The sequence below is a fragment of the Macaca mulatta genome, chromosome 5 (assembly GCF_049350105.2).
Source record: "Macaca mulatta isolate MMU2019108-1 chromosome 5, T2T-MMU8v2.0, whole genome shotgun sequence".
Taxonomy (NCBI): Eukaryota; Metazoa; Chordata; class Mammalia; order Primates; family Cercopithecidae; genus Macaca; species Macaca mulatta.
In genome coordinates this window covers 4,937,297-4,958,580 of record NC_133410.1, presented here as the reverse complement: position 1 = coordinate 4,958,580, position 21,284 = coordinate 4,937,297, and the positions used below count along the sequence as shown (strand labels likewise).

The following is a 21,284-nucleotide window of genomic DNA, read 5'->3' as shown; positions in this document are numbered from 1 at the left end:
CCTGCCTTCTGTATACTCTCTCCTTAACTGGTTTGCGCCTGACGGAACAACACAGAGCAGGATGGCTCTCCCTCCCACCCCCAGGCCAGGAAGCGCCAGGCCCTCCAGGACAATCAGCTCCAAGGGGACCTGAGATGTGTACGGTACGAGAACCATTAGGCCGGGAGCCATGCCAGTCCCTGGACTCGGTGCTAAGAGGCCAACCGTTCTCAGGCTGCGCCGCCCCCATGTGTTGGCAGAGGCCAACTAGCCCTCTGTTAAAAATAACTGCTTCAAAAGCAACCGCAAACAGAGCCCAGGAAACAAGGACGTCTGAACAGGCCCCGAGCACAAGGACGCCTTCCTCATCTGCTGGCAGCATTGGTGGTTAAGTGACCCCCGCCCATTAGACCAGTGACCCGGAGATCAGCACGGGCTGGCATCAGTGTGGGGGGTGGAACTGCTGCTGCCGCCTGGCCAGAGTCAGGCCTCCTGCAGGTCCCACGGCCAGTTCCACAGCAGGGGCCAGACCCAGGAGCTGGAGCCAGCCGCCCCCCACCCCGCCCTTGAGGGGACCTGGCTGTGGTTGTGGAGTTCCCTTTTCCAGCCCTGGTCAGTCTCAGTGTGGTAGGAGTTATTAAAAAATTATTTTAAGGGCTGGGCATGGTGGCTCACGCCTGTAATCCCAGCACTTTGGGAGGCCGAGGCAGGTGGATCACGAGGTCAAGAGATCGAGACCATCCTGGCCAACATAATGAAACCCCTGGCCAACATAATGAAACCCCGTCTAATAAAAAACATAAAAATTAGCTGGGTGTGGTGGCACACGGCTGTAGTTCCAGCTACTTGGGAGGCTGAGGCTGAAGAATCACTTGAACCCGGGAGGCAGAGGTTGCAGTAAGCTGAGATTGCGCCACTGCACTCCAGCTTGGTGACAGAGCAAGACTCCGTCTCAAAAAAAAAAAAAAAAGAAATTATTTTAGGCAGATAGAAAGGAAAAGGGGTCCTTGGGCAGTTTTCGTTTTCAAAGCAGTTCCTAGAGCCAGGCTGGCATCCTTTGATATGCAAAGGCAGGCCACTAGAAACCGGGTCCACCCAAACATGGCGATTCCTGCGGCCTTCTTGCCCTTGCCCCACATGTTCCTGGCAGCGGGGCCGCACTCACATATCCCCATGTATGTAGAACATCATGGCGCCCTGCATTTGCATATTAAAAGGCTAGGGTGGGAGGGCCAGCTTTTCCATGGGCTACGTGAATGACATGCCTGGTCAAACCAACCCCTGAGACCTGTTGAACCTCTATATATACCTGGCTGGTGTCCACCCCACTTGGGGTTCCTTCCCTTGGCTTTGGGGCCCCCCTCCCTCTTTCTCTGTACTAGGGAACTTCTTCCCTCTTTTCTTGCCTATTAAACTCTCCACTCCTTAAAACTACTCCACGTGGGTCTGCGTTGTTTTTTCTAATTCAACTTGAGACGAAGACCCTGGTATTCCTCCACTCATTGGAGCCGCATCATCAGGAGGCAGGGTGGTGTCCCCATGCACACATGCAAGCCACAGTGTGGTCTGGTGGCCTCGGCATGAGAGGCTCCCTCGCTCAGGTCCCTTCCACAGGCCTTCCGTGGGCACGGAAGGATCTCACAAATGGTGTCGGCCCTGTGGTCACATCAGAGTCACACACCATGGCTTGCCGAGGGAAGGGCTGCTGCCTTGCTCATCTCTGAGACCCAGGGCAGCCTTGGGGTAGCTTGTAGAATGAATCATGGACTGTAGCCACCATTTGAGAGGACGACAAAATTCACAATGTGCCAGCTAGCTGCTGCCATCCTGGCCAAGCTCACAGCGGGATTTCGTCGCGTGACTCTTCTGCCACCGTGGAAGGGCAGAAAAGGGTATATTTCCCCTGGGGCCCCTCCCCTGCCCAAAGCAGAGCCGCTAGGAGAGCATCAGGGACACAGGTGGGAAGCCAGGGCCCCTGCTTGCCCCTTTGCGGGCCTCCAGCCCTGCCTGTTCCGCTGGCCAGCAGGGCAACTGCCCTTCCATGAGGAGTCCGGATGCCGGGCATCCTGCAGCTTCACTCAGACAGGCCTCCATGCGAACGCTGTCCTGAACCCCATCAGACACTCTGAATGCCCCACTCTGTTCCCTGCAGGCACAGCTGCTCAAACAAGAGCCCACACCTGCCGCTATAGGACATCAGAGTCACTCAGGACCCCCAAGGTAGCCTGCGTGGTGGACTGGATGAGGCCTCCAGGACACCCCACATTCGGGAGGAAATGGGAGGCCAGGGGTTGCTGAGATCCACAGCAGGAGCAGGATCAGGACGTGGCCTGATGTGTGGGCCTTAGGGGTGTCCTCAGGTCCTGGACCACCAGTCAGATGGGGCCATAGACCACCCTCGGGTCCCAGACCACCAGCCAGATGGGGCCTGCCCCAAATCACTAAGCTAAAGGGGAAAAGTCCAGCTGGGAACTGCTTGGGGCCAACCTGCCTCCCATTCTATTCAAAGTCACTCCTCTGCTCACTGAGATAAATGCAGATCTGATTCCTCCTTTCAGAACTCCGAAGAATGCAATCACTTTATCTACCTAGGACCTGGAAGCCCCTCCATGCTTTGAGTCATCCTGCCTTTGCTTTGAGCTGTCCCGCCTTTCCAGACTGAACCAATGTTCATCTTACATATGTTGATTGACGTCTCATGTCTCCCTAAAATGTATAAAACCAAGCTGTGCTCTGACCACCTTGGACACATGTCGTCAGGACCTCCTGAGGCTGTGTCATGGGCACACATCCTCAACCTTGGCAAAATAAACTTTCTAAATTAACTGAGACCTGTCTCAGATTTTCGGGGTTCACAGACGTGAGGGTGGTCTTGGGGACTGTTTGGGGCCCCCAACACTGTCGTTGTCCGCCAATTTTCACGGCCATTGGAGTTCATCAAGTGAGTGAAAAGGTCAGCAGGACAGTCCACAAAGGCTCTTAGATGCCTCTTTGCTGTGTGCACTCCAAAATTTGTGTGTTGGAAACTTGGTGTCCCTTGTGACGGTGTTGGAGGTGAGGCCTTTGGGAAGTGACTGTTCATGAGGGCTCTGCCTTCCTGAATGGATTGATGCCGTTACTGTGGGAGTGGGTTAGTTATCTCGGGAGTTTGACCCCCTTTTTCCTCTTTGTTCATGAGCTCTCGCCCTGTCTCCCCCTCCTGCCATGGGACGGCTCTCACCAGATGCCGCACCACGCTCCTGGATTTCCCCTCCTCCAGAACCATGAGCCGAATCAACTTATTTTTAAATAGATTACCTAGCCTGTGGTATTCTGTGATATCAACAGAAAACAAAGATGCCCTTGTTCCCCCTGTATTATTGCTCACCTGTCTACCTGTTTACCCTCCCCACCTCCTAAGCCTCGCTGCCCCCATCCTGCAGCCTGTGGGACTGGACAACGAGCCTGTAGAACCTGGTCAGTGTCCTCTTAACTGTACAGAGATTGTGCAGGAGCAGTGAAGAGTACATCAGAGACACCAGTAAATGCCACCAACCTTGTTTCTGTCTTCAGTTCTGGCTGCTTGTCGACACGCCGGATGCCAGATGGAGGAACCTGTTGACAAATTCCCAAGAGGGAAATGATTAGAGTTATTTTCCACGTTGCAGGGGCCTGTGTGGAAACACAGAAGAGGGAGCAGGACATGTACAGACATGCACTCGGACTCCACCCTTCAAGCGTCCCTGAGCATCCTCTCTGTGCTGGAGTTAGTGCCGGGCAGTGGGTACCTAGATCCCAGTCCCCGCCCCCGGGGGCTCACAGCCCAGTTGTGGGATGGAGGCAGGAAATAAACAGGGAAATGGCTGCTGTGCACAACTGCTCCCACAGGAGGAGGCGTAGGGTCTTGAGGAACCTGGGGGGCAGGTGGAAGATTCTTCTCTGAGGAGGGGGTGTTTGAAGGGGTTTCAAGTCCCTGGCTAGGATGTAGGATTGACTGCCTGCATGTTGAGGGCAATGGCTGGGCCCACCTGCAGAGACAGCTGGGGCTGCAACCTGGGTGGGAGCCAGCCTTGGGGAGGAGGACTTGGGGGGCAGGGCTCTAAGCTGAGAGGTGGGAAGAGCGAACCTCAGCTGGGAAGTGGGCCTGCTCCTTAGGGTATGGGGTGAAGAACAGGTGTGTTCGGTGGGAGCTGGGCACAATGCTCAAACACTGGCCCCGCCCTGTCTCTAATTTACTCAATCTCTGTGGCTTCTTGTGCCTCAGTTTCTCTAGCTGTCAGCTCTGCCCAGCCACCCATGTCAACAGCCACTACCATCAACATAACAAGGTCACCCAGCACCAAGCGCCCCCAACATCCCTGGCACTCTGGTCTCTTCTAATTCAACCTCAAACTGCCTCAAGTCTTCGGTTTTCTTTTTTATTTTATATTTTCCACCTACGAATGAGCTAATACGAATTCTACCTTGTCAGGTCACTGGATGAATTTAATAAAATTAAGCAGAGGTAATAAAGCATCAGAAAAGTGCTTTGTGAGTTGTTGTATATAAATGCTAGTTGCATTAGTGCAACCCTTCTTGTGCATGGGGGACTCAGTGAATGTCAGCTCTCTCTGCCCACCTTCCATCCTTCAGAACCTGGGGCACTTGCACCTCCTGGGGCCTCCCTGAGCCTCAGCCTGACCTGCCACCCCCTACGACGGGCTGGCACCATGCTCGCACACCCAGCCTGACCCGCCGCCCCCCGAGACGGGCTGGCACCGCGCTCACACACCCAGCCTGACCCGCCGCCCCCCGAGACGGGCTGGCACCGCGCTCACACACCCAGCCTGACCCGCCGCCCCCCGAGACGGGCTGGCACCGCGCTCACACACCCAGCCTGACCCGCCGCCCCCCGAGACGGGCTGGCACCGCGCTCACACACCCAGCCTGACCCGCCGCCCCCCGAGACGGGCTGGCACCGCGCTCACACACCCAGCCTGACCCGCCGCCCCCCGAGACGGGCTGGCACCGCGCTCACACACCCAGCCTGACCCGCCGCCCCCCGAGACGGGCTGGCACCGCGCTCACACACCCAGCCTGACCCGCCGCCCCCCGAGACGGGCTGGCACCGCGCTCACACACCCAGCCTGACCCGCCGCCCCCCGAGACGGGCTGGCACCGCGCTCACACACCCAGCCTGACCCGCCGCCCCCCGAGACGGGCTGGCACCGCGCTCACACACCCAGCCTGACCCGCCGCCCCCTGAGATGGGCTGGCACCGCGCTCACACACCCAGCCTGAACTGCCGCCCCCTGCAATGGGCTGGCACCGCGCTCACACACCCAGCCTGACCCGCCGCCCCCCGAGACGGGCTGGCACCGCGCTCACACACCCAGCCTGAACTGCCGCCCCCTGCGATGGGCTGGCACCGCGCTCGCACACCCAGCCTGACCCGCCGCCCCCCGAGACGGGCTGGCACCGCGCTCACACACCCAGCCTGAACTGCCGCCCCCTGAGACGGGCTGGCACCGCGCTCACACACCCAGCCTGAACTGCCGCCCCCTGCGATGGGCTGACACTATGCTCTCACACCCTCTGCTAGTTGCGTGGCTGCGTCTCCATCTCTCACCTGCCACTCCCACGAAGGTGAAGGCTGCAGCCAACTTGCGTATCCCACAAACAAGACATACAGGCTAGCACATGGTAGGGGCTGAAAAGTGTGTGTGCAATGAAGGAACTTATCCCATCTCCTGCCTGCAAAGCCCTCGGGGTCACGTAGATTTCATGGCGGCTCCTTTCTGAGGACAGAGCAGCAACTCGGAGCTCTGAGAGATGGTGACTGGGTTCTATGCGTGAATGCATAGAAAACATTTCTTGTTTATAAATTTAAAAAAATATATATGGCCATAAACGTAATAGGGCCGGGCGAGGTGGCTCATGCCTATAATCCCAGCACTTTGGAAGGCCGAGGTGGGTGGATCACCTGAGGCCAGGAGTTCAAGACCAGCCTGACCAACATGGCGAAACCCCGTGTCTATTAAAAATACAAAAATTAGACAGGCGTTGTGGTGGGCGCCTGTAATCCCAGCTATTTGGGAGGCTGAGGCAGGAGAATTGCTTGAACCCAGGAGGCAGAGGTTGCAGTGAGCCAAGATTGTACCACTGCACTCCAGCCCGGGCAACAAAGAGAGACTCTGACTCAAAAAAAAAGTAATAGATGTCTCTTATTAAAAGTCATAGAAATCATTAAAAAAGTGTAAATGAAATCAAAATAATTTCTAATCTATCACTCGCTTTTTGTTGGCTGCCTTCTAGTATAGGTGTACCTACAAATGGAAGGGGTTCAGTGTACTTACACAATCTTTCTTTTTTTTTTTTTTTGAGACAGGGTCTCACTCTGTCACCCAGCCTGCATGCAGTGGTGCAAACACAGCTCACTGCAGCCCCCACCTCCTGGGCTCAAGCAATCCTCCTGCCTCAGCCTCCCAAGTGACTGGGACTAAAGGCGCATAGCACCACACGCAGCTAATTTTTCATTTTTTGTAGAGATGGGGTCTCACTATGTTGACCAGGCTGGTCTCGAACTCCTGGGCTCAAGCAATCTGCCTGCCTCGGCCTCCCAAAGTGCTGAGATTACAGGTGTGAGCCACTATACCCAGCCCACAGACACAATTTCATATCCTACATATTTGCTTAAAAATGTCTTGAACATTTCCTCGGTTAATTAAATATCAAAACATGCAACTTTAAGGGCTACACAAAATGGATAGATAAGAATTTTATCTCTCTACTCCTCTCCTGATCTTTCTTTCTTTCTTTTTTTTAAGACAGAGTCTCTCTGTTGCCCAGGTTGGAGTGCAGTTACGTGATTCCAGCTCACTACAACCTTTGCCTCCCAGGTTCAAGAGACTCTCGTGCCTCAGCCTTCTGAGTAGCTGGGATTATAGGCATGTACCACCGCATCCAGTCTTTTTTTGTTTTGTTTTGTTTTTTGAGATGGAGTCTCGCTCTGTCACCCAGGCTGGAGTGGAGTGGTGGGATCTCGGTTTACTGCAAGCTCCGCCTCCCAGGTTCATGCCATTCTTCTGCCTCAGCCTTCCGAGTAGCTGGGACTACAGGCGCCCACCACCATGCCTGGCTAATTTTTTGTATTTTTAGTAGAGACAGGGTTTCACCGTGTTAGCCAGGATGGTCTCGATCTCCTGACCTCATGATCTGCCCTCCTTGGCCTCCCAAAGTGTTGGGATTACAGGCGTGAGCCACTGCACCCGGCCCACACTATTTTAGTAGATACGGGATTTCACCATGTCCTGAACTTCTGACCTCAGGTGACCCATTCACCTCAGCCTCCCAAAGTGCTGGAATTACAGGCATGAGCCACTGCACCTGGCCTCCTCTCCTGATCTTTCTAACATTTTATTTATTTCTAACTAACATTGCAAGGGCTCCATTGCACACAACTGGCACATACTTCCTGTAAATGGAGTATTGGCTCAAAGAGAGGGGTCACGTTTAGGGCTCTTGAGATTTTTCTGGCAATTTCCCAATTTTCACCCCTACTAGCTGCATAAGAAGCCTGTGTCCTTGACTTCTAACCAACATGGGGCTCACACTTCCTTTTTATCTTTTTATCCCAGCAGGAAAAAGGAGTATCTCATTATTTTAATACGGGCATCTCAACAATTAGCGGGATCTAACGCCCCACCCCATGTTTACGGGAAAGTCCACGGCAGGAGTGGTGGTGGACTGTGGGGGTTGGCCTAGCCTCATCGCCCCGGAGACTGTGGGGGTCACTGGGGCCCATGCTTTTCAGAGCTTTTATTGCAGCAGGATTTGCCAGCCAAATAACATCTGCACAGAGCCTCGACATCCCTGGAGGCCACACAGAGGGTCTCAGGATGACCAGGCAGGGTGGGGGCCCCAAGGAGGCCTGTGCCAGGGAGCAGAGCCTCAAAGCCACACAGCTGGTCAGACCTGTCATCATTCAGACTGAGAAATCCAAGTTAGGAGAGGGGGTGGGCCTGGGTTTGACACCCCACAGAACCTCACAGCAGAAGTGGGGGCCGACCTCAGGCCCGTCCTGAAGGGCACCTTTGTTCCTGAGATGAGGTTACCCTTGATGTCAACTTGTGTCCCTGAGCTGCCGTCCCAAGGCCATTGTGCTCAGCGTCCACCGGGCCCCACTGTCTAAGGATGCTCTTTACTGTGGGGGCCAAGCCCCATGCAGAGCAAGGCCCCTGGCCAGACAGCCTGGCACTGCTGGGACGGTCCCAAAGGACCCTTTGACGGGTTCTCGAGCAGACTCAAGGAACAGGCGACACTGGGGACGAGGCTGTCCTGTCTGACATCACCCTGCTGGGTTCTGCCTGAGAAAGGGAGGTCTGTGTGACCCACGGCCCTGTGACGATGGCTACATGAGGTCATTCAACAGCCTGCAGGCACCTGCCCGGCAGACGCTCTGACAGCCGCTCTCCCCCACCCGGCCTGGCCCAGCTGGCTTCTGGGAGCACTAAAGACGGATAATCTTCAAAAGGGAGCTGTGGCTAAAGAGATGAAGCCTCAAGACCAGACCCGTCCTCGCCAGGGCCCCTCTGCCCCATCCCATCCATCATCAGGCTTGGGGGCCGCACTCCAACACACAGCCCTGTCCCACCAGTGCTCCCCGGACCAGGCCCTTGGGTCAGACTCCTCTGAACCCTCTTCTCAATTAGGCCTCGACTTTTACCCAGGTCTCCACCATCACCCTCCCAACCCATCCAGTCTTAGGCCTGCCTGGCCCCGTTTCTGCGAGAATCCTGCAAAATTAGTTTGGCAGGAATCCCCGGGCCTAGAAACCTAATCTCCCGCCACTTCTGATTGAGTTCCTCTCCTTTCTTTGATGTCTCAGTCCTTAGCCCGTCTTTGGCAAGCATCTCGTGGGGTCAGTTCAGCAAGAAGCCCAGGACCTCGAGCGACTTTCCACCCGCCACCCCATCGCTTCTCATTGGCTGCGATCCCCACTGTCTGCCGTATTCAGAATCTCATCCCCTCTCTCGTCCCTTGCGATGGTCCTGACTCCTGTTGGGAAGAGTCTTCCTTACCAGTTTTAATGAGTGCCAGAATAATTTTCTTTAGCAGGGAGGGCTCAGGGAATGCATAAGCAATACATAGAGGGGTGGTCGGAGTGATACGATGAAGCATAACTCTAGGGGCCTCTCTGCAAGGAGAGTGATGGGGCTCAGAACATGCCACCCCAAACAGGACTAGCAGGCCAGAATGTGCCACCCCTAACATGCCCCTTTGGCATAAGGGTTATTTTGAGTTGATTACTGAGGGAAACGGTAGACTCAGAAAAGCATTGAAAACCAAGTAGAAGTGACCATTTTATAAGGGGAATTGAGATCTCCAAAAGAAACCTCCAACTCTAAGGGTGTCTCCTTTCTGCACCAGGAAGATGAGGGTGACCCGAAGTCCTTGGGTCTCTTCTCAGTGGAGAAGGCACACAGCATACCTCCCCCTTGCCTAAGGTGCCCCCCTGTCCCCTCCACCCCCCCACTCAACATAACTGTGCCTCCCCACACCCTTCCTTCTTCGTTGTAGGGAATGCTGTTGTTTCAGACTGAGGTCAAAACTGCCTCTGACGGCTGGGTGTGGTGGATTACACCTGTAATTTCAGCACTTTGGGAGGCCAAGGTGGGCAGATCGCCTGAGGTCAGGAGTTCAAGACTAGCCTGACCAACATGGTGAAACCCCATCTCTACTAAAAATACACACAAAAAAATTAGCTGGGTGTGGTGATATATGTCTGTAGTCCCAGCTACTTGGAAGGCTGAGGCAGGAGAATTGCTTGAACCCAGGAGGCGGAGGTTGCAGTGAGCCAAGATCTTGCCACTGCACTCCAGTCTGGGCAACAGAGCAAGACTCCGATTCAAAAAAAAAAAAAGGAAAAGAAAAGAAAACCCCAAAAACAGAAGCAAAAAACCCCAAACTGCCTCTTGGAGATCTGCCCCTGCGTGTCCTCATTTCTCTGGGCTACCTTTGCACATACACAAGGTGCATGTGTTAATAAGCTTCTGTTCTTCTGTTCATCCTTATCTTATTAATCTGTCTTTTGTTACAGGATCTGTCCCAACTAAGAACTATAAAAGGTAGAAAATTATGTTTCTTCCCCTTCTAGGAGTCATTGTCTCCCTCCTCCCCTCTCACTGGATACCTACATTGTGAAGGAATAAAGAGTGGCTGAATGCTACCATCAGAAGGTTAATTTAATTGTGAAAATGAGAAGCAATGAGCTAAAAAGGGTTAATCTGGGAGGAGGAGAGACGACCAGTCCTCACGTCTCGCTCTTTCATCAGGTCTGGCAGCCCACAGGACACCCCGCCTTTGTGATGACAGTGATTTTTAATGGTGAGTGGGCTTGGGGCATTTCCCATGGGGCCCGTTAGAAGTCTGCTACGTTTTCCTCCAAACCCTCCTTTCACCAACGCTCTGTGGGGCTGGCTCTTCCCTTGCTCCTGGAAGAAAGCCTCGGCTGCTGCCAGTGCCCTCAGTACCTCGTTACCCACCTCCTTTGTGGACAGAGGGGTTGCAGCAGGCTGGGTGGCTGGGGCAGGAAACACCTAAAACTCCTAACTCGGACTCCCTGAGCTGGCGTGGCTGTCTAGAAGGGGCCTGAAGTGGCGATGGATGTGAACAGGCTGTATTTGTTTAAGCTTTGCTACTTGCAGCCAAATAGCTAGCACTTCTGCATGCTGGTCTTTGGCTCGGCCCTTTTCCTTTCTTGCTGGTCTCGGGCTCGCTGAGGTCACCGGACAGACAAGGCAGGCTGAGGAGGCTGGCCTGGCACGTGCCCCCACCCTGCCCTGCCGGCTCCCCGCTGTGGCTGGGCTGTTCGTGACCTAGCGAGCTGACGCTGTAACCAAGCCATTCACACCCAGCATGTGGTGTGGACCTTGCAGAGTGTAGTTCCTTGCTCTAGGGGACCAAACAACACATTTTAATTTGTACCTTGAAGATACATCTCTTCGCCTTCTGCAAACATCTGGCCACACCTGACACATAGCGCGCAGGAAGGGTGGTAGTGCTTCTCCCCGGCCTGTAAAAAAAGCACAAAACAGAGTGTTTCTACTAAAGCCAGAAAGGTCAGCTGGGTCACAGTGCCCGGCATGGATACAGCACGCTCTGCGCACAGGTACTCAGGGGATACTGGAAGGGCCAGCCCCCACCATTGGTACCCAAGACCCCTGAGCAGAGCCCAGACCCAGGGGGTGCCCCAGGCTGTCCAAGGCGCCCTGTGGGGAGGCAGGGGGGGACCTGGCTGCACTTGCCCAGGCTGCAGGAGCCCAGTGTGCAGCTCCCTGCTGGGGTAGTCCAGGAGGGGTCTGCCTCCTCCACCAGGCGGTCTCCACAGAGGAGCCTTGATATCTCCAGAGGGAGCCGGAGGGGCAGGAGGAGGAGGAAGAAAAGGAGAGAGGGAGGGGAGGGAAAGATAACACGATTTCCCCAGGTGCAGAAATTAGGGGAGTGGGGTGAAAAAGGATGAATACTTTCCTTTTCATATCTCTGTATTGCTCTGTATGTTCAACGAGCATTTTGTTTTTATCATTCTTGAAATTTATTAAATTAGATTACAAATGCTAATACTGAAATAACCCAAACAAATTACATTGCCTGGTTTGGCTTATTTTTGCCTGGAGGAAAAAAAAAAACCCACCCCGAAATGCTGCCTTCACCCCCACATTCCAGCGCACACTTCCTACCCTGAGGGCATGGTGGGTGCAGCCTGTTGCTAAATGTGGAGGCTAAATCCCCGTGGCTCACTCTTTCCTAAAACGGGAATGGGAAGAAGTTTCCTAATCCCTACCTACATTTGAATTTGTAATAACCAGTTTCCTGAATCAGTAAGTAAAGGGCTGAAATGTCGTTTTGAGCATCCAGTTTTCCCTGTCCCGTGCCTCCCCTAGGATAAAAACAGCCCCTGAGGTGGCCCCTGTGTATTGGGAGGAAGAACCCCAGAGCAGGTTTTCTCCTGCTCAGAGCCTGGTGTGGCCTCCTCTGCCAAACTCCCGGCCAGGTGATGAGGCCATGAGTCTTCCAGCAAAGGGGCCCTTCCCGCAGGTGAGGAGGTTGACTTCAGTCCTGTCTGCCCTCCAGGGCCCAGGCCTCGGCACCAGCTGCCCCCTCCACTGGAGCAGCCCTCCCACTCTCCCACCCCTGCCACCCTGACTGCTCTCTCATCCCAAACGCCACCTCCTCTCGGCAGCTTTCCCTGAACGCTTCTGTAATTTGGGTGTTCACAGCCCCCTTTCCACACTGTTTGGGGATTACCTTCGTGTATTCTTCCCCACTAGATGACCAGCCTCTCAAACGCAGGGCCTGGCACCTGGGCCACGTCAGGGAGCACCAGGTGCAGGGATCTCTCTGGACAGAAGGTCACGCCACAGCATCTGGCCCCAGAATGTGGGTGAAATGATCATTTCGCTGATCACAATTATTCAAATGTCCAGTGGTCTGAGTAGCACTCTTTTTATTTTTTTTTGGAGACAGAGTCTCACTCTGTCGCCCAGGCTGGAGTGCAGTGGCGCAATCTCAGATCACTGCAAGCTCCACCTCCCAGGTTCACGCCATTCTCCTGCCTCAGCCTCCTGAGTAGCTGGGACTACAGGCGCCCGCCACAGGGCCCGGCTAGTTTTTTGTAGTTTTATAGAGATGGGGTTTCACTGTGTTAGCCAGGATAGCCTCGATCTCCTGATCCATCCTCCTCAGCCTCCCAAACTGCTAGGATTACAGGCGTGAGCCACCGCACCCGGCCTGGTCTGAGTAGCACTCTTAAGTGTAAATCAGAGATTGAGACAACTTTGTAGTTTTAAAAATAAAAGTCACCAGGTATCAACGTCACAGTTGTCAGCTGCCGGCTCACTGCATTCATAATGAGTATTCCTGAGTTTATGGCCTGTGACCTGTCCTCACGCCTGCTTAATCCAGGTGCCCCAACTTCACACTGACTTCCTCTAACAGCAGGAGTTCTATGATAGCCACAGGGGATGGAAAGCAACCCTGCAGGGCAAACAAACCCTGCTGTCTCCGTGGCATGTCTACACGGCACGGCCACATGTGAATCAAGAGAGAACACTGCTGGGACAGTTCCTTCCTTTTTCCTTCCTTTCCTTCCTTTCCTTCCTTTCCTTCCTTTCCTTCCTTTCCTTCCTTTCCTTCCTTTCCTTCCTTCCTTCCTTCCTTCCTTTCTTCCTTTCTTTCAGACAGAGTCTCCCTCTGTCGCCAGGCTGGAGTGCAGAGGCATGATCTCGGCTCACTGCAACCTCTGCCTCCCGGGTTCAAGTGATTCTCCTGCCTCAGCCTCCTGAGTAGCTGGGACTACACGCACATACCACCATGACCAGCTAATTTTTGTATTTTTAGTAGAGACAGGGTTTCACCATGTTGGCAAGGATGGTCTCGATCTCTTGACCTTGTGATCTGCCCGCCTTGGCCTCCCAAAGTGCTGGATTACAGGTGTGAGCCACCGCGTCCAGTCTGCTGGGACAGCTTCTAAGACAATGGGCTTGAGCCCTCCACAGCAGCAGTGGCTATGGTCTCCACAGCTCGTGCCAAGAAGCTCGTTACACACATTAACTTGTCGAGTCCTTGTGGCAGTGCTATGGGTATATTATTACTCTCACTGACCACAAGAGGCACAGAGAGGTGGAAGAGTGTGAGCAAGTTCACACAGCAGCAGGTGGTAGAGCTGCAGTTATAGCCCAGGAGGCTGGCTCCCAAGTACAGAGCTTAAGCCCATGCCCAGGCCTGGCAGGTGATCAACCCCCAGCCTGGTACGGATCTCAGGTCTGGTGCATGGACCCCCTCCTCACATGCTTGCTGCTACAGCTCAAATGTTTGTCCCTGTTAGATACAGTTAGGTTCCCTCTTCAAACAGCTTAGCCAGTTTCCCTGTTCTCTGTACTGTAATTCCAAATACCCCCTTGCCTTTGCTGTGCCCCAACTCATCTGAATATGCCTGGGCACACCTGAACTTGCTACAAACCCCAGTCCACATTCCTTTCCTTATTAGGGAATAGGTTACTTTCCTAGTCCCTCTGTAATTGACCCCCTTTCTCTCGCTTCTCACCTCCCTTACGTGCCTACCTTATCTAAGAAAGTTTAAATGTTTAGCCAGTCGGGACTAGTTCAGACTGTGTGGTCTGACCCTAGAAAATAGGGGAAAGACACAGAAGCAGAAGCAGCATTAGAGATAATAAAAACCCTGATTTCCTTTGTTCTGTGTGCTCTCGCCATTGCTGTATACATGAGACGCACCCTTCTGCAGAAGTAAATTTGCCTTGCTGAGAAACGCTTTGTCCTTTGTCTCAGTGCTAATTCTTCTTTGTGGCACCAAGCATTTGTTCCCAACATCCCCTTCAAAACTCAAGCTGAAATCTAATCACCAGTGTGGCAGTATTGAGAGGGGGCAGACTGTGAAGGTGCTGCTGTCAGGATGGACTGATCCATTCATGGATTAATGGGCCATCATGGGAGCGGGATGGGTGGCTCTGAAGACAGGAGGAAAGCTCTGAGCCAGCCAGCACACTCAGCCCGTCACCATGGGACTCTGCAGAAAGTTCCCACCATCCACAGGATGTGCCTCTCCACCCCGGATTTGCAGCCTCCATCACTGTAGGAAATCCATCCTTTTCTTTACAAATTCCCCAGGAGTTTCAGGTATTCTGTTACCCATCACAGGAGTGGACTAACACACCTGTACCCTCGTGCCCTGAATGAACAACACAGAGGATGCTGGTGAACTGATCCAAGCCAAGAAGTTGGACACAAGAGAATAGGCCCCAGGTTGAGGAAGTTCAAAACCAGGCAAAGTGATCTACATGGCTAGAGTAGTCCCCGTAGCCCTCGGGGACTCACGGGGGAGTCTGGGGCACTGGGTCTGTTCTCCTTCTTGACTTGGCACCAGTTCCATGGGTGTGTCCAGTTTGTTAAAATGTATCAAGATGCACAGGTATAATTCATGCACCCCTCTGTGTGTATTACATGCCAACAAAGCAAAGACCTAAATACAAGAGCTAACACTGAAAAATGATTAGAAGAAAACATGCTGTTAAGAGGACTGGTGCAGTGGCTCACACCAGTAATCCAAGTGCTTTCAGAGGCCAAGGCAAGAGGATCACTTGAGGCCAGGAGTTCAAGACCCGCCTGGGCAACACAGTGAGACACATTCTTCACACACAAAAAAAGAAAAATTAGCCAGGCATGGTGGCTTGTGCCTGTAGTCCCAGCTACTCAGGAGGCTGAGGTGGGAGGATACTTTGAGCCCAGGAGTTGTAAGTTACGGTGAGCTCTAATCATGCCACTGCACTCCAGCCTACATGACAGAGTGAAACCCAGACTCTTAAAGAAATGTTTTAAAAAGGTGGCAAAGGACTTGAATAGACACTTCTTCAGTGAAAATACACAAATAGACAACTGGTACATGAAAAGATGCTCAACATCATTGTCATTAAGAAAATGCAAATCAAAGCCATAGGAGACACCACTTCATACCCACAAGGGGAGCTACAATAATAACAACACAGAAAGGAAAAGACAAGGTGTTGGTGAGGATGTCAAGACACAGGAACCCTGGCCGGGCGTGGTGGCTCAAGCCTGTAATCCCAGCACTTTGGGAGGCCGAGATGGGCGGATCACGAGGTCAGGAGATCGAGACCATCCTGGCTAACATGGTGAAACCCCATCTCTACTAAAAAATACAAAAAACTAGCCGGGTGAGGTGGCGGGTGCCTGTAGTCCCAGCTACTCGGGAGGCTGAGGCAGGAGAATGGCGTAAACTCGGGAGGCAGAGCTTGCAGTGAGCTGCGATCCGGCCACTGCAGTCCAGCCTGGGAGACAGAGCAAGACTCTGTCTCAAAAAAAAAAAAAAAAAAAAAAAGATACAGGAACCCTCGAGCACTGCTGATGGAAACACAAACTGGTGCAGCTACTGTGGGAAACAGTGTGTTGGTTTTTCAAGAAGTTAAACACAGAATTGCCAGGAGCCAGGAATTTCACTCTTTGGCATTTAAGGAAAACGAAGAGAAAAGAACAGGAGAAATGAAAACGTGGCTGGGCATGGTGGCTCAAGCCTGTAATCCCAGCACTTTGGGAGGCCAAGGCAGGCAGATCACCTGAGGTCAGGAGTTTTAGACCAGCCTGACCAACATGGCAAAACCCCATCTCTACTAAAAATACAAAAATTAGCCAGGCTTGGTGGTGGGTGCGTGTAATCCCAGCTACTCGGGAGGCTGAGACAGGAGAATCACTTGACCTCCGGAGGCAGAAGTTGCAGTGAGCTGAGATCCCATCACTGCACTGCAGCCTAAGCAACAGAGCAAGACTCCGGAAAGAAGGAAAGAAAGAAATGAAAGAAAGGAAAGGAAAGGAAAGGAAAGGAAAGGAAATGAAAGGAAGAAAGAAGGGAAGGAGAGAGGCAGGGAGGGAGGGAGGGAAAGAAGGAAAGAAGGAAGGAAGGAAGGAAGGAAGGAAGGAAGGAAGGAAGGAAGGAAGGAAGGAAGGAAGGAAGGTTCCACACAAAAACCTGTACATGATATTCACAGCAGCATTCTATATAACTGCTAAAGGGTAGGAACAGCCGTCTTCCATCATAGATGAAGAAATTGTGGCGTATCCACGCCAGGGAGTATTATTTAGCCATGGACAGGAATGGAAGCACTGATCCTGCTACAACATGAACTCTGAAAACGTGTGCAGTGAAAGACACCAGACGCAAAGCCATGGGGTAGAGGATTCCTTCACTATGGAACATCCAGAGCAGGCAAATCCACGGAGACAGAAAGCAGGTGGCTGCCAGGGGCTGGGGGAGGAGGCAATGGGGAGTAACTGCCTAGTGGGGGTGAGGTTTCCTCTCGGGGTGACGAAAAAGTTTTGGAACTAGAGAGAACTGGAAATTGCGTGATACTATGAACGCACCAAATGCCACTGAACATTTTAAATGGCTAATTGTATGTTACATGAATGTCACCTCAATTTGTTAAAGAAGAGTTGATCCCCAAACGGCCAACTTTTAAATGACCAACCACATGCCAAGCATCGTGTCAGGTGCTCTGCCTGCCTCAAGTTCATCCTCACGGCAGCCCTTTGGGGTGAGCACTATTGTCACTCCTTGTTTTCCAGAGGAGGAGGTCGAGCCTCAGGGAGGCGACGAGGCCTACCCAAGGCCATGTCATTGAGAGAATGAGGAGCCAGGATCCAAAGCAGGCGGGCTGGATGCTGTCTCCTGGGAAGACTCCATGAGCCCTGGGGACAATCGGGGTCATTTGTGGCTGAGCCCCTGCAGGTCAGGGGCCTCAGAACATGGAATTAACTGCATCCTTAGCTCACCGGCTCCCTGTCAACAGCGCTCCCCCCACAACCAACGCACAGACGCAGGAAAAGGAAGGGTGGCAGAGCTCCTATCGCACTGGAGGTAGAGACAGAAACCTTCCACGCTGTAGGTGCCACGGCCCGGCCCATGGCACAGAGGAGCAGCCTGGGGTCCAAGAAGCCACGCAGCAGAGTTAGAACCAAGTCTGAGCCAGTGCCAGCTCTGCACCCTTTCCAGTGATGGCACAGCTGTGTGGCCAGGGGCAGCCAGCACCCTCACTTACAGTTTGGGCCACTCACAAAGCGTGAGAGTCAACAGCCAAACTGTTACATTTTAAGGATGCTCCATGTTCTGGAAGAATCCACCTGTGATGAAGAGGCAGGGCTGGAGTGCCTGCGTCCTCAGGCCCTGGGGGACACCATGGGGCTGTCAAGTGGACAGAGTAAATGTACCTGCAGGTGCTCAGGCCTGTCCCAGGCTCGTGGCCAAAGCCATGGAGGTGACAGATTCCGGCCTGAGAGTCTCCGTTTCTGGCTTTGTGACTCAGGCTCCATGTCACCTGCTGGGGTTCAGTGTCCCCGTGTGTAAGACGGAGAGGCCTGTCCCTCCCTCTCAGGCTGGGGTAGTATAACCGGGTTCTGTGATTCCAGAGGACATTTAGCTGGAAGGTACCAGCATGGCACAGGTCACCCCATCCCTGCCCCATACTTCCTGCTGAGAACCAGTGGGTCACAGGTGGCCATCGAGGGGCTGATGGAATAAAAAATTAGGGGCCAGGCGCGGTGGCTCAAGCCTGTAATCCCAGCACTTTGGGAGGCCGAGATGGGCGGATCACGAGGTCAGGAGATCGAGACCATCCTGGCTAACACGGTGAAACCCCGTCTCTACTAAAAAATACAAAAAACTAGCCGGGCGAGGTGGCGGGCGCCTGTAGTCCCAGTTACTTGGGAGGCTGAGGCAGGAGAATGGCGTAAATCCAGGAGGCGGAGCTTGCAGTGAGCTGAGATCCAACCATTGCACTCCAGCCTGGGCGACAGAGCGAGACTCCGTCTCAAAAAAAAAAAAAAAAAAATTAGAAGTGTCCTCATTCCCCGTGTCACCTCCTGTTGTCACTCCTTTTCTCTCATAGTGACTGGGATGTCCCAGTCATTGGCACACTGGCCACATCCTCCCAATTGCCACCCAAGGAGTGCCTGAAACCTCGGCTGCTGGTGGTTCCAGTGAGTGCACAGCTCCCCAGGCAGGTGGGAGTCCCAGCATCGCCCGTGTGGGGCTCAAGATGGCTCAGCTTTCAAAATAGACGAGCAGCTGAAAGACTGCAGCGCATGGTTTTAGGAAGACCATCTTGTGCCTTCCGAGGGGCGGCTGTCATCTTTAATACGGCAGAACGGGGTGCCAGGGACGCAGACCCACAGCCTGTGATGGCTCAGGGTGACCACAGGTCCTCAGCCAGTGCCGGGTCAGAGGGCAGAGGCTTTAGGGACACCCCCACTGTGATGCGCAGAGCAGGGCCAGCAGGACAGAAGTGGGGCAAAGCTGCCCCAGCTCCAGAAACCCCTCCTGTCCTGGCAGAGGAGAGCTGGTGGCCCCCGTTTCTGGGCTTCTGGAGAATGGGTCGGCCCTCTCTGCCATGAGCCCGTCACACCTGAGGCAGGCGGCCCCTTTCCTCCCTGAATCCAACCACGGAATCCGGGTGCAAAGGCCTCCTCTGCCCACTGGACAGCGGCCACGCTTCCCCTCCCTCCTTCCCGCTCGAGGCTTCCGCTCAGCCGAGGGCTGGGGCTGGGCCTGCGGGCCGCGCCTCTCTGGGGCAGGCAGCTCCCAGCAGCTGCTCCTCACACAGTCACCGGCCCAGTTCAGAGCTCTAGTTTCCTTTCTGAACTTCCAGAACTGAGTCCAGATCTTTTCTTTTCTTTTCTTTTTTTTTTTTTTTTTTTGAGACGGAGTCTGGCTCTGCCGCCCAGGCTGGAGTGCAGTGGCCGGATCTCAGCTCACTGCAAGCTCCGCCTCCCGGGTTTACGCCATTCTCCTGCCTCAGCCTCCGGAGTAGCTGGGACCACAGGCGCCCGCCACCTCGCCCGGCTAGTTTTTTGTATTTTTTAGTAGAGACGGGGTTTCACCGTGTTTGCCAGGATGGTCTCGATCTCCTGACCTTGTGATCCGCCCGTCTCAGCCTCCCAAAGTGCTGGGATTACAGGCTTGAGCCACCGCGCCCGGCTGAGTCCAGATCTTAAAAGCCCTAATCACCGTGATGCACAGACAAAATGATATTTATAAAGAAACAAATGAAAGCTACGAGCAGGGGATCCCCCTGGGGGAGTTTGGCGGCCAGGACAGAGTCCCCAGAATCCCCAGGGGCCACTGCATCCCAGAAAGAAGGGCTCCACTCTGAGCAATGCCCAGCAAGGCCCCTCGAGCTCTGGGGCCCTCCTCAGACCTTCCCCGCGCCTTGGAACACAGCTCCTCTTGGGCCCAGGCCTGTCCAGTGCACTCACTCCTGGCCCTGCTCCCTCTTCCTCTCTACCCAGCTCCCTTTAGGGCGTGAGCCTCAGGAGAGCTTGGCCTACTGGCCTCATTCTCTGCTGTACCCCGGTGTCCCCTCCAGCAGTGGCACTGGCAGAGGAGCTGTCCAGTGGGGACGTTCTGAACAAGGGAACGCGGTGCCCAGGAGGGCAGCCTGAGCGGCCCGAGAGGACCAGAGAATACTGACTAAGTTTGGGAAAGCCTCTGGCAGAATCCAGCCTGTGGATGTTCACACGCACTCAGCGTGTCCAGGCTCGGAGGGTCCTGCTACAAAGACAGTGATGAGCACATTGTCCAGGGATCAGCGGATGCAAGGGAGGACATGACAGGCCAGCATGGAAGGGTAGGACCAGGGGCTCTGATGTGCTGCTGGCATGAGGCAAGGCAGGAACGCAGTGATCTGGCGAAGGGTGTGTGCGCATGTGCGTGTCTGTGTGTCTCCATGTTTTGCCTGTGTGTCTGTGTGGATGTCTTTCTGTGTGTGCATCGTGTGTGCTGTCTTGGTTGTCTGTGTGCACACCTGAGTGTCTCTGTGTGTGTTTGTGTGTTGTCTGTGTGTTGCTCCGTGCAGTCTCTGTGTCCATGTGTCCACATGTTGTCTGTGTATGTGTTGTTGTGTCCATGAATGTTGTCTGTGTCTCTCCGTGTGCTTGTGTGTCTCTATGTGTTGTCTATGTGTACGTGTCTGTGGGACCCGTGTGTGTTTTCTGTGTGTCTGTGTTGGTGTCTGTGTCCCTGTGTTTATGTTGGCTGTATCATGTGTTTCTGTGTGTTTATTTCCATATGAGTTGTTTGTGTGCCTAAGTGTGCTGTCTGCATGTCTTGTACGTGTATGTGATCTGTGTGTCCTTTTGTGTGTGTGTCTGTGTGCTTTGTGTGTGTATATATCTGTGTATCTGAGTGTGTCTGTGTCATCTGTGTCTTTCTGTATGCTTGTGTGTCTGCATGTGTCTATGTATGTGTTTAATCTGTGTCTGTGTGTGTATGTCTGTGTGTCCTGTGTGTGGCCTATGTGTATGTGAGTCTGTGCCTGTGTGTGTCTGTCTCGTGTGTGTGACTGTGTGTGTCTGTGTTTCTTCCTGTGTCTGTGTGTCCATGTGTGTTTTCCGTGGGTGGTGCCTGTGTGTGTATATCTCTGTGTGTCTGTGGATGTGTGTATCTGCACGTGTGCAAAAACTAAAAGGACGACTTCTAGATGCCAGCAGTAGTTAGCTGCGGGGGTGGCACTATGAATATTTGGGCTTATTTTATGATAAACAGGTATTCCTTCTGAGCGAGAGAAGTTGGGGACTTGAGAAGTCGTGATCACCTCTGCCCTTCAGAAATGCTGTATATTTATTTGGAAACACGGTTTGTTTTCTCCCAATGACGAGTCATCGCCACTTCCTGCCCCAAGACAGACAAGATGAAGCAAAGAACAAATGTCCTGCAGTTGCAAGAATGATGTTCAACTGGTCCCTGACCCAGGGCAGAGACAGCC

At 53.6% G+C, this 21,284-nt stretch overlaps 1 protein-coding gene across 50 annotated transcripts in view; it reads right to left on the bottom strand.

Moving 5' to 3' along the window:
* ABLIM2 (actin binding LIM protein family member 2) overlaps positions 1–21,284 on the bottom strand; it is a 198,989-nt gene that overhangs the window by 88,517 nt on the left and 89,188 nt on the right. For all 50 annotated transcript variants that reach the window (XR_013417723.1, XR_013417724.1, XR_013417740.1 and 47 more), the window contains exons 7-8: positions 10,924–11,011; positions 3,515–3,573 (exon numbers count right to left, since the gene is read on the bottom strand). Coding sequence is in view for 25 of the 50 variants with exons in the window: in XM_078003108.1 (XP_077859234.1) it covers positions 3,515–3,573; positions 10,924–11,011 (147 nt within the window). In the remaining 25 variants the exon portion in view is untranslated. The remainder of the gene's footprint in view (positions 1–3,514; positions 3,574–10,923; positions 11,012–21,284) is intronic.